We start from the raw sequence: 17,700 nt of genomic DNA, 5'->3' as shown, positions 1-17,700 counted from the left end.
GAACCCTGGGATGGTGCCAGAGATAACATGCCCTTTAAATTTCCCCTGGACTTTCTTATCCCGAGTTCTCATGACTTTGAATTTGTGGCTGTCTGTGATGTGGCACAGATTTAGAAATAGGATATTTACTAGACTCATCCTCATTTCTTATATTAATTTTCTCTTCTCTGAATCATAGTGGAGGGTCTATTTTGACTGCTTCTAACTTTGCTGTTCATTCTCTGAGTACTTTGCCAGGTCACTTCCAATTGCTGAGGCATCATTTCCAGCTGTGCTCCAAACTCATTTTTCCCATGTGCATTATATGAAGTTCTTTCATTTTGTTGGTTTGCTTTTAAAAATGGACCATCATTTTCAGGTGGTACTACCTACCTGTCTCTGTGGTCACTGAGGAGTCAGATGACATGAGTGCTGGACAGTGGTAGGGAGACAGAAATGCCACTCTGTAGACAGAAAGTGATTTATTTTTAACCCATGGAACTTATGGGTCAGGTTGGAATGTGAGATATCAGACATTTCTTGCCTGGAGAGCCATACTGAAAAGGGTTCTTACATGTTTTATACAGTGACTTGATGACTGAGAATTCCTGGAAAGAAAAGAATTCCTTTCTAGGCAAAGGTTTCATCCTGTATTGATGCTGTTTCTCATCATGTTGGTTGATTAAACAAGTGCTGGTCTTACAGAAAAGAGCATCTCCCCATCCCCAGCCCCCCCTCACCCTCCCCTCGCTCCTCTGGCGCCTCTGCCTCCTGCCCCTGCAGTCCAGTTTGACGGCTCTCTCATGGGTTTTTGCTTAACTTTAGAGACTCCAGTGCTTCACTTATTTGGGAAAAAATTGAAGAACCATCCATAGATTGTCATGAATTTGAGGAATTGTTTTCTAAATCTACTGTCAAGGAAAGGAAGAAACCCATTTCTGACACCATCACAAAGACCAAGGCTAAGCAAGTGAGTATTCATGTGTTTTCTGAAATTGGACAGTATTTGGGGCATAAGTGTGAACTTTCACTGGAGAAAAACTTTGACACCATTTTCAGGGTTGTGTCCGCTCCACAGTCTGTAAGCAGATAATAGGGGTTAGCGTTTTAGAACATGTGGTTAAGTAAGACTGTCCCAGATAGAACAGCAAATAATCATCTCTACCAAGTGATCATGTTCTGACTATTTGATTTGTAGCCCCACAATCCATATTTCCAAGATTTTAGCAATTGCTTGTTTTTATAATTAGTTGTCTAGAAACAAACTGGAAATCAAGCTAGAAATCCAGTCCTTAGTAACCGATCATGTGTTTGGTATTTTGTTCCTATTCTAACACCTGAGTGGATGCCCTGTAGAACCTAGCTAAATAATCACCTTGAACTTGACACAGAGAAGAGACTCTTGTATCCAGTTCCAGCATCTCCATTCTGTGTTAGATCCTTTGATGCATTCTGTGACACTTGAGTCCTAGAGAGAAAGAAAAGTACATTTGGAAGAAAACATTTTCATACAATATTTTCCCACTGGTCCACACAGTGGCCTTGATCATGAACTAATTTTGTATCTCTCTCAAGGCAGCCATTCAGGAAAGCATAGCAAAGCCCAGAACAATGAGCTCAGAAGGAAGGCACTGCTGTTGGTGTGCGTCTTTCATCCTGAAGAGGGCTGGTAGCAGCTCTGTCTTTTTGGGTGAAAGAAAGAGAATTGAGGTCTGAAGCCTCAGGACTCTCTTGGCACAGCCTCTCCAGATGAGTGAAAACTGAGGGGTGATATGGTCCTGTGAACTTTTGCTCTGACCTGGAAGTTGTAGCTAGACATCTGGCCCAGAGTTGTTTTCATCCGTATTCATTTCAGACTCATCCCGCACATCTCTATTGCTCTGACAGTGATGCAAACTCAAAGGTGACACAGTGAATTTTTCAGAACCATTTATTGTGACACAGCTGGTTGCTGGTGACTTTAGATCAGAAACAATGGTAAACCTGCACCTTGTAGGCCCTGCATAAACATTTGTTCTGCAAATAAACCAGGCGACGGGAGGAGGAGGACTTTATACATACCCATGACTATTCCTGATAATGATTAAAGCCAGAAAAGCACTTATCTCACAATAATCAATTTGGTCGAGGTGGCTCTGTCATGGAATAAAGGTAAATGGAGAACCACATTTCTTCTGGCAGAGGTAAATAGTCTAAAAATCTTTCCCACAGCATCTTTGTATATAGGATGCATAGACTGAGTCATCATGTCTCCTCTCGTAGACGATTCTGGTGATGGAAAAGCTGTTTAGGTGAGGAATATGGGCAGGGCAGCATAGATGCCATGGAGGGCTGGGCATCAGGGCCATCACCTATCAAGCGGACAGGAATGACATGGGGCATCTATGTTATGGGATGAAATTCTTGCCCTCCCTGCCTCCCATCACTGCCTTTTCTTTGTTAAGTGAACATAGATAAGGAAGCTGTCTCATAATGCCTGAAAGTATAGGATTTTAAGATTTCTTTGACGTCGTGTTCAGTTTTTAAGCCTCCTGAAATGAGATTATGTCCAAATCATGAAGACAACAACCTCAGCTAGTTGGCATGAGATGCCTCCTTGCATGCAAGCTGCACATCTGAGTGGAGTATCAGCTCAGCACAGTAGCCTCACCCTGTCATGAGCTGTTCCATAAACCATGAGGACAGACCTTTGCCAGGGTTGTCATTTGTACCCATTGGCGGTGATGCAGGTGTTGACCTTCAGCTTAAAGACAGTTTGTGGACCCGTCTCCATCCTGACTCCCAATGAGCTTGCCAGCATCTTCTTGGCCAGGGTCTAGTTCTCAGCCCTGCTTTTCAGATTTGTTTTTGGAAGGAAAAGCTTTTTTTTTTTTTTCCAATGTGTTGGTGAAAGACCAATCTGCTACAAATGGTTATATGGCTGAAGAAAGCGAATTTTTATTTAACTGTGATGTGTTTGGAAGAAAAATCTATCCATTCCATCTACTTTAAAATTTCCATCTAATTTAAAATTGTGTTTAAGGAAAACATATTTTCCGGATGCAGGTGACATGGGGTCAAGGGTGCCAGCCCTCTGAGGAGCTGAAAATCTCCATATAAATTAGAGTCAATCCTTTGTACTTGGGGTCCCTCTGTATGGTTACATGTCCATGGATGCAACCACCCTAAGCTCGTGCAGCACTGCAATATTTACTATTGAAAAATATCTGGATGTACGTAGACATGCACAGTTCAAACTGTTAACATATGGTTCCCCTTGTCATATGCAGACATTCATTTCCAGTGAAATTAATAGCCATTAATGCTGTGACATGGTTTTATGAAGGTGTTTCAAGCTATTCTTCTCATATGTGATGGAAGCTGAGAATGCCGGTTTTCTTTAAATGCTTCAAAATAGCTAAAATATTTGTTGTGATCTGTTGTCTTCTTGAAACTAAGAGTGTGGCTGAATGTTCTGGCCTTTAATAACTCTCAGAAAACACGTCTTCAGTGCTGTAACGGAGGTTCCTCCGCTGGACACCTTGCTGTGTAGCATGATGAGAAAGAGGATGCTCTGTGGGTGCCGAGTGGCAACAGTGAGGAGTGTCTGGTATTTCTTAGCCCTTTCTCTCCCAAGTAACTCAAGACAGAGCCTTTCACTTTTTCTTATGGCACCTGTGCTTAAGTTCTGTGCTGATGTCTTAGCTCACCCGTCTTCACTGTGGCTATGAAAACATAAGGAGATTTGCTGAGAAGGTACAGGGAGTTTATCAGACTGTTATTTCACCTAGTTCTCCTTTAACAAATGAGTGTGATGCTTCCAGGTCAGAATTAAACATCAACCTGCTGATTTGGCACAATAGCAGCCCCATCTCCCAAGGAATCAAGAGGAAGATGGAAAAACCAGTGTCACCTGAGGCCCCTGTTTGACACATTGCACACACACAAACCTGTCCATTTTTAAGGTTTTTAAGAAACCCTCTAGAGCGAGTACATGTGACCCATGTCCTGCCACTCACAGGCGAGCTCAGTGACTGTTAATGTTGAGTGATCCTAAGCCACTTCAAGATCTTCATGTCCATTAAAGATTAAGTTTAACTGAGCTTATGAGCAGGAAAGTGAGAGGATGTACACTGCAATAATTTCAACAGTAAGAATTCCCTCAAAAAGAAGTTTCTAGTTAATCCAATGTCAAATGAGTTCCTGAGAAAATATATTTTGGGAAACACAGTAGCAGCAGCAGCTTCAGCAGTAGTAATAGTAACAGTGGAAACATGACAGCTGGGGAGCCTTCAGGCATGTGGGCTCAATTTACCCTCTGCTGCCACTGTCTCTGCAGCCTCAAATCAGCTCAGTCCACCCTAGTGCATGGGCTCCGTGGTTGTGGTGTACAGGCTTAGTAGCTCCATGGCATGTGTGATCTTCCCAGACCAGGGAGTGAACCTGGATGGGCAGGCAAATTCTTATCCACTGGACCACCAGGGAGTCCCTGTGCCTTACTTTTACTAATTGCAAATCTTTATCTTTAGATTTAAAAATATGTTTTATCATATTTTTATGGATATCAGTGTTAGTGGATATTTCAGTGTTCACAGGCTGATGGCCTGCATGATAATCTGACAAGCCTAGTTGTTTGTATTGGTGTTAAGTTTTCCTGTTGTAGCATGGCAAGGCTATGTTTTGGTTGGATTCTTAGACCTAAAATAAGATCTGAAATACCAATTATAATAAGACAATTTAGATATGTTTTGGGGAATACATCATAAACATTTAGTACTTTGTAACCTTTAACATAGTACCTGCTTTTAATAATGCATTTCTATTGCAAGCCTCACATCAAAATACAAAGCTATAGTTAGATGAACATACATATTGTGGATTCTAGATTTGCTTTAGATGTTGAAAGATTCATTATATTTTTGGAGATGCTTTTCCTAAAACTATTTGTAGAGCATACCCAGTCAATTCAAAGAATGAAATGATAATAACTTATTTTTAAAATATTTCTTTTAGTCAGAATATTATTTTTGCATTTCTAAATAGATGGCTAAAAAACAAACAATGCCAAATGAAATAATAAAAAGGAAATATAATTAGGCTAATGATCTATGACCTTGCTAGATGTACTAGGAAAATTATATTTGACTGTCCTTTGAATTGTGAAGATTTAATCATGATGTTGAAGTTTAATTCTTTGGGACTTGGTATTTATATACTATGATGATATTAAGATTTTGTTGGTCTAGATATATTAGAAAAGGGTATTAAGTTTTAACTGCTGGGGTGTTTATTACGATACATCAACATTGAACAAAGGGTTTGGAAAATATAGTTAGAATTCACATTATGTTATATGATTATCTGTGGGAAACTAAAACTCATCTATGCCTAAGAGAGGGAAGACTTTTTGATCAGATGATGGGAGAATGTTTTATCAGGTGTGGAGAACACAGGAACCTGAAGGGAAGCAGGGACACCAGTTATGTTCAGCATTGCACCCTTTATTGACCCAATGGGAGCAGAGTTTATCCACTGGAGCTGGGAGTACAGCAGAGACAAGTGGCAGCCATGCCAGGGAGAGCACAGAGGTCCTTGGGGGCATCCCTTGAGAGCCAACACTGATTAGTTCTGTCACAGTGGGCACTGCCTGCAATCAGGACTCTTGAATAGTGTGAATTTCTGGACTTAGGTTGTGGCTGTGAGAGGAGATGAGGCTGGAAGTGGGCCTTGTACAGAGGAATATGTGTTGGATTTGGAAAACAGCATCATGAGCAAGGATTAACCTTGCATCTTGTTTAAAACCCTAGGAAATCAGGCAGTAGAGCAGCAGACTTCTGTGTTTGAGAAGCTCCTGTCTGGCAGTTTCAGGGCTGTGGGTGTGGGCTGTTTATAGTCATTTCCCATCACTGATTGTGTGTCCTTCTCATCCTCCAGCAAGTCTTTAGATTTTTCTCATTGGACATATGAGTGAGAACTGAGATAAGTTAGGCCCGAAGTTAATTTTGTTGTCTTGGTGCTACATAGTGGAATGTATGTTTCAGTACCATGGACAGCAACAGGATTCTGGGCTACCCAAGACAGCAGAAGTGATGCTGCTGGCAGTAGACTGGTTGTTCCCAGGGTACTTCCTGTGACCTAAACTGAAAAATGTTCCCCATTATTTGGGGACACATATTTAAGACTTACAAGAAAAATTAACGTTCTTATTGGTATCTCTAGTTTTTTTTAATTTAAAACTTAAAAGACCCTGATGCTGGGGAAGGTTGAATGCAAAAGGAGAAGAGGGCAGCAGAGGATGAGATGTTTAGATAGCATCACCACTCCATGGCCATGAATTTGAGCAAATTCTGGGAGATAGTGAAGGACAGGGAAGCCTGGCATGCTGTAGTCCATGGGGTCGCAAAGAGTTGGACACAACTAAGTGACTGAACAACAGCAACAAATAAATAAGTGCATGTTTCTTTTTCAAAACTATGTTCATAATGGAAAAATCTAACATATCTGCTTATTTTTGGTTATGTTAATACGTGAATTTTTTAAATTACTAAACTTGTAACTTGAAACTCCATCTGAAATATCATGTTAAAAATTTCTTTGAAGTTGGACCTTCTGGACCGACAGACAAACAGCTTGGCAGGTCCTCTTCCAGTAAAACAACAATCTTAACTGGTGAGAATTGTAACAAAAATACTTATCTAAAGTCTCTGGAAACTGTCCTCAGGACATAGAGGAGAGGGAGAAACACCCACTCAAGAAAATTTCCTGAAACTCAGACCCACAGTGTGCGAGCCCTGAGCGGCTCTATTCCAGCCACAGGGTGTGCACCCGCGGCTCTGTCTGTGACTGTGGCTCTGCCCTGGGGGAGGCAGGAAGCCAGCATTTCTACTTTCTTCAGTCCTCTTGCGAAGCTGTGTTTCAGGCAAGCATGGAGAACTAAGAAAGCATCTGAGAAGGGCTGTCTGGGGATCACAGTCAGCTCTAGAGGTCAGGAAGGCTGTGCATGTTGCCTCTGCTCAGGAGCCATCAGGGCAAGGACACAGGGTACTTGAACAGTGTCCCCAAACCTCATACAGATTCATCAGAACCAAGTGGAATCTTCATTGCACGAGACTCTTAAACACACCTTTGTGCAAACATTACCTGGGGAAGAATCCTAAGCCAGGCTTAAAAATAAAGTCAGTTATGCTTGGCAATCAGAAAGCTGTATGCATGTCCCAGGCTGCACCTTCTCAGGAATGATTAGAGAAAATCAAAGTTACTAGTTCCCTGCTCAGTGTAGGGGGAAATTCTGTAAATGTCTCTCACCCACAAAATGGTTAAGAGGAGAGCTTTAAGTGGTTAAAAGGAGCAGAAGCACACTCTTTAGCTTTTGCTTTAGAGAAAAAGAAGAAGAGCGTGTGTAGTAAGGTCAGGCTGCACATGGCCTCAGGGACAGACTTCCCCAAGGCAGTACAGCCAAGTCACTGAGCAAATGAACAAGCAAACACAAAGACAGTAAGTTCTGGGGCCGGGAAGAGACAGGTCTGTGCCCAGAGCTCCTAATATGTTATCTGAAATGTCCAGTTTTCAACAACAGTAAATGAGACAAGTTGTTGTTTGTTGTTTTAATTGCTAGGTCATGTCCGACTCTCTGCAAACCCATGGAGTATAGCCTGTCAGGTCTATCTGTCCATGGGATTTCCCAGGCAAGAATACTGGAGTGGGTTGCCATTTCCTTCTCTAGGGGATCTTCCTGACCCAGGGATCGAACCCATGTTTCCTGCTTGGCAGGTCGATTCTTTACCAGTGAACCACCTGGGAAACCCAAATGAGACATACAGAGAAGCAAAAAAGTGTGATCCACATAAGAGATACAAACAAACAGGCAACAGGAACTTCTTTCACAGGGGCCCAGATGTTGTATCTAACAGAAATGGATTTCAAAGCACCATTTTAAATGTCTCCAGAAAACTGAAGAAAATGATTTCTAAAAAATAAAGGAATGTATGATGATATTGTCTCATTAAATTGAGAATGCCAATAAAGGAAAATTACTTTAAAATTCTGGAGTTGAAAAGTACAATAATCAAAATGAGAAAAAAGCACTAAGTGGTCAAACAGTTGGTTTCTGGCAGATGGCAGAAAAAACTGTCAGTCAACTTGAAGATAAATCAGTAGAGATTTTGTAGTCTGAAAAAACAGAAAACAAGGAAGTAAAAACTTCAGGAAAATGTGGGGTATCATTAAGTTATCAATGTACATGAAATGTATCAGAAGGAAAGGAGGAAGAAAAAGGGATAGGAAAAAATATATGAAATTATAAGGGTGAAAAGTTCATAAATTTGATTAAAAAAAAAAAACCACTAATGTACACATCTAAGTTTAGTGAACTTCAAGTAGGCAAATACAAAGAGATCTCTTTGTATATCTTAGTCAAAATGTTGAAAGCCAAAGATAAAGGAAGAATCTTGAAAGCAGTGAGAGAGAAATAACTCATCACATACAAGGAAACCCCAGGAATATCAGAACCAAGCTTATCAAGAAGTAACAGAGGCCAAAAGGCAGTGCGACGACATTCAGATACTGAAATGAAAGCAGCAAACCAAGACCTTACATCCAGCAAAACAAGTGTCCATAAATGAAAGTGAAATAGGGGCATCCTCAGAGAAACAAAACTGTGAGAATTAGTTGCTGACAGACCTGCCTTCTGACACTAAAGGGTGTTCTTCAACGTGAAGGTAAATTACAGAAGACACACGCGCGTGCACACACAACACAGTTTTTAACTATATAAAATATAATATAGTTGTGTGCTTCTTCTCCTTGATTCTTCTGACTGACTTTAAAATAACTGCATAAAACAGTATGCATGCTATTGAGCCTGTGACATCCAGAAATGGAATATATTTGAGAACAAGGAAACTAGTAGAAACAGAAGCTGTATTGCAGTCAGAGAGTGACACCGTGTGGGGTGTGCATCTACAGAAAAGAGTGAAGAGAACAATAAAGGGTAAATGAGTAGCTTAATGTAACAATAGAAATGTATCTCTCTCCTTCCAACTTCTATGATTATAACAGTAATAATGTAAAAAGGTGGGGAGTGAATGGAGCTATAGAGGAGTAAATTTCCTATATTTCTGGAATTAAGTCAATATAAATATAAATTCTGATATTTAAAATAGATATTGTAAGCCCTTGAACAACCACTAAGACAGAAATCCATCCATTAGAAAAGAAAACAATAAGGGAAGAATAGAGGAACAGAAAATACTCAAGATATATAGAAAACACAATGAAAAATAGCAGTTGTAAGTTCAGCCATATGGATAATAACATTAACGTCAAGGTATTAAACAATCCACTCAAAAGGCAGACATTATCAGGTTGGATAAAAAGAAATCTAAGTATATAAGAGACACACTTCAAAGATATAAATATGTTGAAAGTAAAAAGAACAACTTTAACCAACCATAAAAGAGCTGGAGTAGCTGTACTGATATCAGATAATATAGACTTTAAAAATGTTACTAGAGATAAAGAGGGACATGCCATAATAATAAAAGAGTCAATCTACCAGGAAGATTTCTACACACAGGCATCTATCAACAGTGTCCCACAATACATGAAGAAAAAACTGAGAATTTAAAGGAGAAATCAATAATATGTGAACAGTTTAATAGCCCACTTTCAGTAATGGATGGAAAGTTAAGCAGGGCTTCCCTGGTGGTCCAGTGCTTAAGAATCTGCCTTGCAGTGTAGGGGATACTGGTTTGATTCCAGGACTGGGAAGATCCCATGTGCTGTGGGGCAGCTAAGCCTGTGTACAACTACCACTGTGCTTTCTCTCTGGAGCCTGCAAGCTGCAGCTGCTGAAGCCTGCACACTCTAGACCCTGTGCTCTGCAGCAAGAGAAGCCATTGCAATGAGAATCCCGTGTGCCACTAGAGAGTAGCCCCCACTCGCCGCAACTAGAGAAAGCCTGTGCACAGCAATGAAGACCCAACACAGCCAAAAATAGATCAATAAAAGTTTAAAAGTTAAGCAGAAAGTTAACAAGGAACTAGAAGGCTTGGACAACAGCATAAACAGACTAGATTTAAGAGAATGGAGCATTGCACCCGATCAGCAGAACAAACATACTGCTCAGACAAACACAGAATGTTCTCTAGGATGGACCATGTGCTAGGACACACAAAAGCAAGCCTTTACAAACTTGAGCTCAATGCCTTAATAAACTTAAAACTATTGAAAGACCAAGTATGGTTTCTGGTCATAATGGAATTAAATTAGAAAGCAATAACAAAGAAATTTGGGGGAATTTTCAGATCTGTAAATACTAAACTCAAGTTACAAATGACTCAAAAAAGAAATCACAATAAAAAATACAAAATACTTCAAGATCAGTATAAATGATATCATAATATATTAAATTTTTATACTCTATAAAATATATACTTAATACATATTTTATATGCAATGCATATTTATATTTATTATGATACATATATTTAATACTATGCAACAAAATCAGTGCTTAGAAAAATTTATAGCTATAAATATCTTATTTTAAAAATCTGAAATCAATCTTGCCTTCCACCTTAATAAACTAAAAAGGAAAAGCCAAGTAAGCCTGAAGCAAGTAGAAAGAAGGAAATAATAAACACTAGAGTGGAAATAAATGAAACAGAATAGAAGAATAATAGAGAAAGTAAATGTAACCAAAAGTTGATTCTCTGAGAAGATAACAAAATTGACAGACCTTCAGCTGGACCATTAAAAATACATTAAAAATACAAAGATTCAACTTACTAAAATCAGGAAAAAAGAAAAGATATCAGATATAGACTACAGACCTAATGAAATAAAATAGGATAAGTACTGTGAATAATCATATGACAACATATTAGTTAAATTAGATGAAATGGATAGATTCTTTAAAAAAATAACTGACTTAGGAAGAAATAGAAAGTCTGAATAGGTTTATAGAAAGTAGAGACTTAACTAGTAAAAGACAAAACAACCCCCCAAAAAACTACTCACAAAGAAAAGCTCAGTCCCATGTGGTTTCACTGGTGAATTGTATCAGACATTTGAAGAATTACCACTGATCATTCACAAACTTTTTTTAAAAATGAAATAGGAGGGAACACATCCCATCTTATTCTGTGAGACCATTTTGCTATCATAATCAGGCAGACTCATCACAGAATGAAGTACAGACCAGTATCCTTTACAAATACAGACATAAATTGTCTCCAAATGCTGCCAAATGGAATCCAGCAACATATATAAAAGATTATATGTCATGGCCAATGGGATTCATCCTAAGAATCCGAGATTACATATATGGAAATCACTTATTGTAATATACAACATAAAGGATCAAAGCCCTATGAACATCTCAATAGATGCAAAAGGAACATTTGACAAAATCCTGCAGCCTTTCATGATAGAGACACTCAGCAAACTGGGCATAGAAGGGAACTTCCTCAACCTGCTGGGGAGTGTCTTTGAAAAACCCACAGCTCACGTGGAAGACTGAATACTTTTGTCCTGAGGTCTGGAAGAAGAGGAAGGTGTCCATTTTCACCACTTCTGTTTAACAGTCAGTTAGAGGCTCTTGTCAGGGCAGTTGGGCAAGAAAAGGAAATATGTAAATGACATCTAGATTGGGATGGAAGAACTGAAACTATGTTCTCTTTGTAGCTGACATGGTCTTTTACATGGAAAAAAAACCTAAAAAAATCCACTGGTGTGGGGGGAAAGAAAAGTATTAAAGGAATTCAAGAAGACTGAACAAGATATAAAGTCAGTGTACAAAAATCAATTCTATTTCTAGACACTAGCAATTAACACTGTGAAAATGTAATTATATAGATAGTTTCCTTTATAATAGCATCAAGAAAGTAAAACACTTGGGTATAAATTTAACAAAAGAAGTGTAAGACTTATACACTGAAAGTGAGAAGACCCCCAAAGAAAGCTAAGGTGGATCCAATAAACAGAATGACACACTGTATTTATAGAAGACACCACCAAATTGTTCCCCAGATTATAGAACACAGTTCTAGACAACGTCCCAACTACCTTTAAATCTCCCAGAAACTGACAAGCGGATCTTGCAAAATCATGTGAAGATGCAAGGGGTCCAGAATATTCAGAACAATCTTGGAGAACAAAGTTGAAGGACTTACACCTCCTGGTTTCACAGTGATTACACAGGCACAGTAATCACAGGCAGTGTGGCTTGGGTACACGGATAGACTATTTGTCAGTGGAATAGAATTAAGAGCCCAGAAATAATGACATAGTTTATTGATTTTTGACAATGGTAGTGAGACATTTCAAGAGCAAAGGAAAAGATTTTTCTACAAGTGATGCTGAGACAACTGGACATCCACATGCAAAAAATTAATTTCTACCTCTTAACCTCTACCATGAACAAAAATTAACTCAAAATGGATCATAAACATAAGAGCTAAAACTATGAAACTCAGGAGAAAACATAGTTGATCTTCATGACCGTGGGTTGTGTAGTGGTTTCTTAGATAGACTCCAAAAGCACATATGATGAGAAAAATATAAAAAGTTGGACAACATCAAGATGAACTATATCTGTGCTGGAAACAATTAAAATAAACAAGAAAATTTAAAAACCCGTCAAATGGGAGAAAGTATTTGCAAGTGATATCTGATCAGAGGTTAATATCCTGCGTATGTGATAAACTCTTACAGCTCGGTGAAATGAAAACAACACAGCCTGATTGAACGATCAGCAAAGATGTGAATTGAAATGAGATTCACAACCACCGTGTGGCACACCTTTGCACGCACTAGGATAGCTGGACCCTAAAGGAAAGATAGTAGCTGCTGTGTCGAGGGTCTGGGAAGCCGCAGCTCTAGATTTCAGTGAGTAGTCCCACCACTGATCTACCTATTTATGTAACTACCAGTAAAAATCTAGTTTTATGAAAAAGTACTCCAGTATTCTCGCCTGGAGAATCCCATGGATAGAGGAGCCTGGAGGACTGTAGTCGTTAGGGTCACAAAGAATCAGACATGACTGAAGCAACTTAACACACACAAGCACACATGAAAAAGCAAAATATTTTTCAGGTAGCTCCAGTTACCCATAGAATAATCATGTCAGGCTATAATTTTCTGGATAAATGATAATTTTTTAAGCTTAAAAACTTTTAAAGGTAAACCTCCCTGAAAGTGTATTGTCAAAAGTGTAAGCTTGTTTTTAACTTACAGAGCAAAACAATTTTATCTATCTCTGAAGGAGAAATTTCTTTCTTTCTTCCTTTGGTGAAGCTACTAAAGATATGGACTGTAATTTTTCTCTTTAGGAACATGGGCCCTGGGAATGTAATGAAAAGCCCTCTAGGAGACCCACTGACCTTCCCTTGAACACTTTGGGACAGTAACAGAGCCCCCCGAGGATGCATCTGCCGTGTTTATGAAGGTTATGTCCACTATTGGTTTGTTGTCGTTCAGTCACTAAGTTGTGTCCAACTCTTTATGACCCTATGGACTGCAGCACACCAGGCTTCCTTGTCCTTGCTCAAACTCTTGTCCATTGAGTCGGTGATGCCATCCAAACACTTCATCCTCTGTTATTCCCTTCTCCACCTGCCTCAATCTTTCCCAGCATCAGGCTCTTTGCATCAGGTAGCCAAAGTATTGGAGCTTCAGTTTCAGCATCAGTCCTTCCAATGAGTATTCAGGGTTGATTTCCTTTAGGATTGACTGGTTTGATCTCCTTTCAGTCCAAGGGACTCTGAGTAGTCTTCTCCAGTCCCACAGTTAGAAAGCATCAATTCTTCAGCACACAGCCTTCTTTATGGTCCACCTTGACTCTGACTGTAAACTGGATTACTGCCTGTACCAGTGGAAGCTTCAAAGGACTTTTTTCCCTCAAGTCCTTACATATGAAAGAGGATTAAGAGCAAAATCTAAGTCCCTGTGTGTTTTTAACTTGTGTATTGAGCAGACATGTGGCAGAGGAGATTTGCATCATTAAACCTAAACTTCAGTGCATAAACTAAGCTTGGCTCTCCTGGCCCCTTCAGTAACAGCCCCCCCACCATGTGCAGTGGTACATGATGCATGAAGACTGATGTACTCCTGGAAACTGTCATGTCTTACCCTTTACACACATGAAGAAAGTGAAATCAGACCCCAAACTGCTGATTTCTTAATGACGCCTCCATAGAAGAAGTGGGACTTAATGTGCTGCTAATTATAGTACCGTTGTACTGTTAATATATGTTTAGCCTCCAAATCAAAAAAATATAAGTTTGGTGGTTGTATTAAATTGTTTTCTATGACATTGTGCCAGGATAAGTGAAGAAAATGCCTATTCTTTCATAACTGATAAATTTTAACTAGGTAGGAAAAGTGACTTCAAAATATCAAGTTGTAGGAAACATTTTAGGAAGCTCTAGCATAAACATGAGGCTCCCAGGTGGCACTAGTGGTAAAGAACCCACCTATCAATGCTGGAGACATAGAGATGTGGGTTTGATCCCTGGGTCAAGAGGATCCCCTGGAAAAGGGCATGACAACCCATTCTAGTTTTGTTGCCTGGAGAATCCCGTGGACAGAGGAGCCTGGTGCGCTATAGTCCATGAGGTCACAAAGAATCCTACATGACTGAAGTGACTTAGCTTGCATGCACACTCAGGATAAACATTACCACCCAGAATTTGTTGGAAAAAGTACTGAGAGTGGTATCTGTGAACTTGAATAAAAGCAGAAAGAAGAGTGCGCAAGGACCGTGGTCAGCCACAGCTTGGCAGAAATCAGGCACGTTTTCTTATCACCATTTCCTGTACAGTCATAAAAACCAATGTGTTTTCAAGTGTATGTTGGTAGGAATGGAGACAAGGTTTTTCTTTAATCTGCAAGGTGATCATAATGGGTGGTTTTGTATATTTTTTCTCATGAATTTATTCTAATGTAATTAAAACTTCACAAAACATAGGCAGGTGATTCTTTATAATTTCTTAGCTCTGAGTACACACAAAGAATCTTTTTTTTTTTTGTACTTTTCTACATAATGTTAGTGGCTTTACTTGTGGCCCCTTTTACTAGGATTCTCTGTAGTTTTATCAATTAGTGTTATAAATAAGATTTTAATTTTTCTTAATTAGGATAGAATTTCTCCTGATTTCTTTCCAGTGCCAAAAAATGAAACCAGCTTGCTTTTAAGCAACACTGGAAGCTAGAATTTGAGTTGAGACAAATTTCTTGAAGCCCAGGTCAGCATCAGTTCAGTTCAGTTCAGTTCAGTCGCTCAGTCATGTCCGACTCTTTGCCATCCCATGAATCGCAGCACACCAGGCCTCCCTGTCCATCACCAACTCCCGGAGTTCACTCAGACTCACGTCCATCGAGTCAGTGATGCCATCCAGCCATCTCATCCTCTGTCGTCCCCTTCTCCTCCTGCCCCCAATCCCTCCCAGCCTCAGAGTCTTTTCCAATGAGTCAACTCTTCGCATGAAGTGACCAAAGTACTGGATAGGGCTCCATAAAAATGGAACAAGTCTCCATCTTTGAACTGGTGAGGGGAGAAAAAGTAACATTTTGTTGTTGTTTTGAAAGTTAAGTTTCAGTGTTTCCCTGGCAATGCCAGATACACTGGGCTGATTTTGTTAAGTACAAGCTTTCATATTATAGTAATGCCAGCTTGCTTTTGATTATTGCTGCCTAAAAAGTAAATAGATGGAGAGGACTCAATTCCAAAAACAAAATAGAAGCAATGTCTTTTTGGATTCCCGATTAAGTCTTCCCTAAAATGCAAAGCAGCCCAAATATAAGACCTAACCAAATTACCCCTTTTAAAAAGATAAGAAATATTTCCCCCATTTTCTACCAAGTATGGCTGAAGTTTTTAAATATTTATTTATCTGGCCATGCCTGGTCTTAGTTGTGGCACACAAGCTCTTAAGTTGTGGCTTGCAAACTCTTAATTGAAATGTGGGATCTAGTTCCCTGACCATGGATTGAACCTGGGACCCCTGAATTGGGAGCATGGAGTCTTAGCCTATGGATCACCAGCAAAGTCCCTAAAGCTTGTTTTTATTTCAAAGTCTGATCTTTTTTAAAAAATAATTTATTTATTTTAATTGGAGGCTAATTACTTTACAATATTGTGGTGGTTTTTGCTGTACATTGACACGAATCAGCCATGGGTATACATGTGTTCCCCATCCTGAACCCCTCTTCCACTTCCCTCCCCAGTCAAAGTCTGATCTTTATAAAATACCCACAAAGAAAATCAAATGACAGCATGGTTTCAGTTTATTCCACTTCCAAAATTTTTTTCATATATCTATAGACCTCTTTTTATCAGAGCCATGGGAACTGCTGATGTGTCTAAGGGATGAGCATGGCTATCTTAACTGTACTTACAATTCACGTTGTTCAAGAATCTGCACCCTTTCCTGTATTCCATGTTGAGGTAAATGAGCATTTCAGGTACTGGAGCCAAATGCAAAATTACAGAAAGGGTATTTAACACACGACTCATACCAAACAGTGATTTGTTGTTTGCTTTTAGTTTGCCCTCTGGCGTCCCGGGAATTCCCTGTAGCTCCGACAGTAAAGAATCTGCCTGCAGTGCAGGAGACTCAGGTTCCTGGCTTCCCAGGTGGTGCTAGTGGTAACAAACCCACCCTCCAGTGCAGAAGACATAAGAGATGTGGGCTCAGTCCCTGCGTTGGGAAGATTCCCCTGGAGGAGGAAATGGCAACCCACTCCAGTATACTTGCCTGGAGAACTCCACGGACACAAGAGCCTGGCAGACTATAATCCATGGGGTCACAAAGAATCAGACATGACTGAAGTGACTCATGGAGAAGGAAATGGCAACCCACTCCAGTGTTCTTGCCTGGAGAATCCCAGGGACGGGGGAGCCTGGTGGGCTGCCGTCTATGGGGTCGCACAGAGTCGGACACAACTAAAGTGACTTAGCAGCAGCAGCAGCAGAAGTGACTCAGCACGCATACACTGTTTATCTTGATCCAGCTTCATAAATTACATTTGCCATTGTTGAGGTTATGGATTCCACTGCCTTGTTTTAGTAACCAGACCATTTCCCCTTCTCACACAGCTGCCCTGGGCCACCCAGGACTACGGATCCAGATTCTATCCTTGTCGTCACTGTCTTTGTTACTCAGCTTACTGCAGTCTTGCTGTTTTCCACATATATTAATTTTGTCTTTTCTGTATGTTTACTTACCCTGAAATTGCATCTTAAAAATGTAATCTGTTTTAAATTTTCAGAGGCTTATATATTGCTCACCTTTTATCATTGATTCAACTTTAATAGGCACTTAATAAGCTTATTACTAGAAAACTATTGAGTATAGGTCTATCTTCTTTGTAAATTTTCTTCTCAAACTATATGAAACCATCTCTCTTGCTAAGATTGTTATTTTTTAACTACACAAAAGTTATTTGAAGAGAATAATACATTATCTTTTTGAAGACTCGCCCTAAGTTTCACAGAAAGGTTAACAATTGAAAAATATACTTTTTATTCTGAAAAGCCAGTAATGTAATCTTAGAGGAAGTAAGACCCAGACTCCTTACTAATTAGGGGTAAAAGCAGAGCATTGTGCCTCTCTCTCTCTGTATTTTCGTACAAAGAACCGGAGGCAAAGAGCAGATCTTCTTGAACACGGCACACTGCTATCGTCTGGGACTTGGGAAATGGGCTCCTGACAATGTTGTGATGCCTCCTGTGATAATGTC

The 17,700-nt window shown here is 39.6% G+C and overlaps 1 protein-coding gene across 1 annotated transcript in view; it reads left to right on the top strand.

Annotated features, from left to right (window-relative positions):
- Positions 1-17,700, top strand: part of FMN2 (formin 2) — a 373,106-nt gene that overhangs the window by 154,414 nt on the left and 200,992 nt on the right. Inside the window, exon 6 of the mRNA XM_055587923.1 lies at positions 805-949. Within this exon, the coding sequence (XP_055443898.1) occupies positions 805-949 (145 nt within the window). The remainder of the gene's footprint in view (positions 1-804; positions 950-17,700) is intronic.

Source organism: Bubalus kerabau, chromosome 1 (genome assembly GCF_029407905.1).
Source record: "Bubalus kerabau isolate K-KA32 ecotype Philippines breed swamp buffalo chromosome 1, PCC_UOA_SB_1v2, whole genome shotgun sequence".
NCBI lineage: Eukaryota > Metazoa > Chordata > Mammalia > Artiodactyla > Bovidae > Bubalus > Bubalus kerabau.
This window is presented reverse-complemented; position numbering and strand designations above follow the sequence as displayed.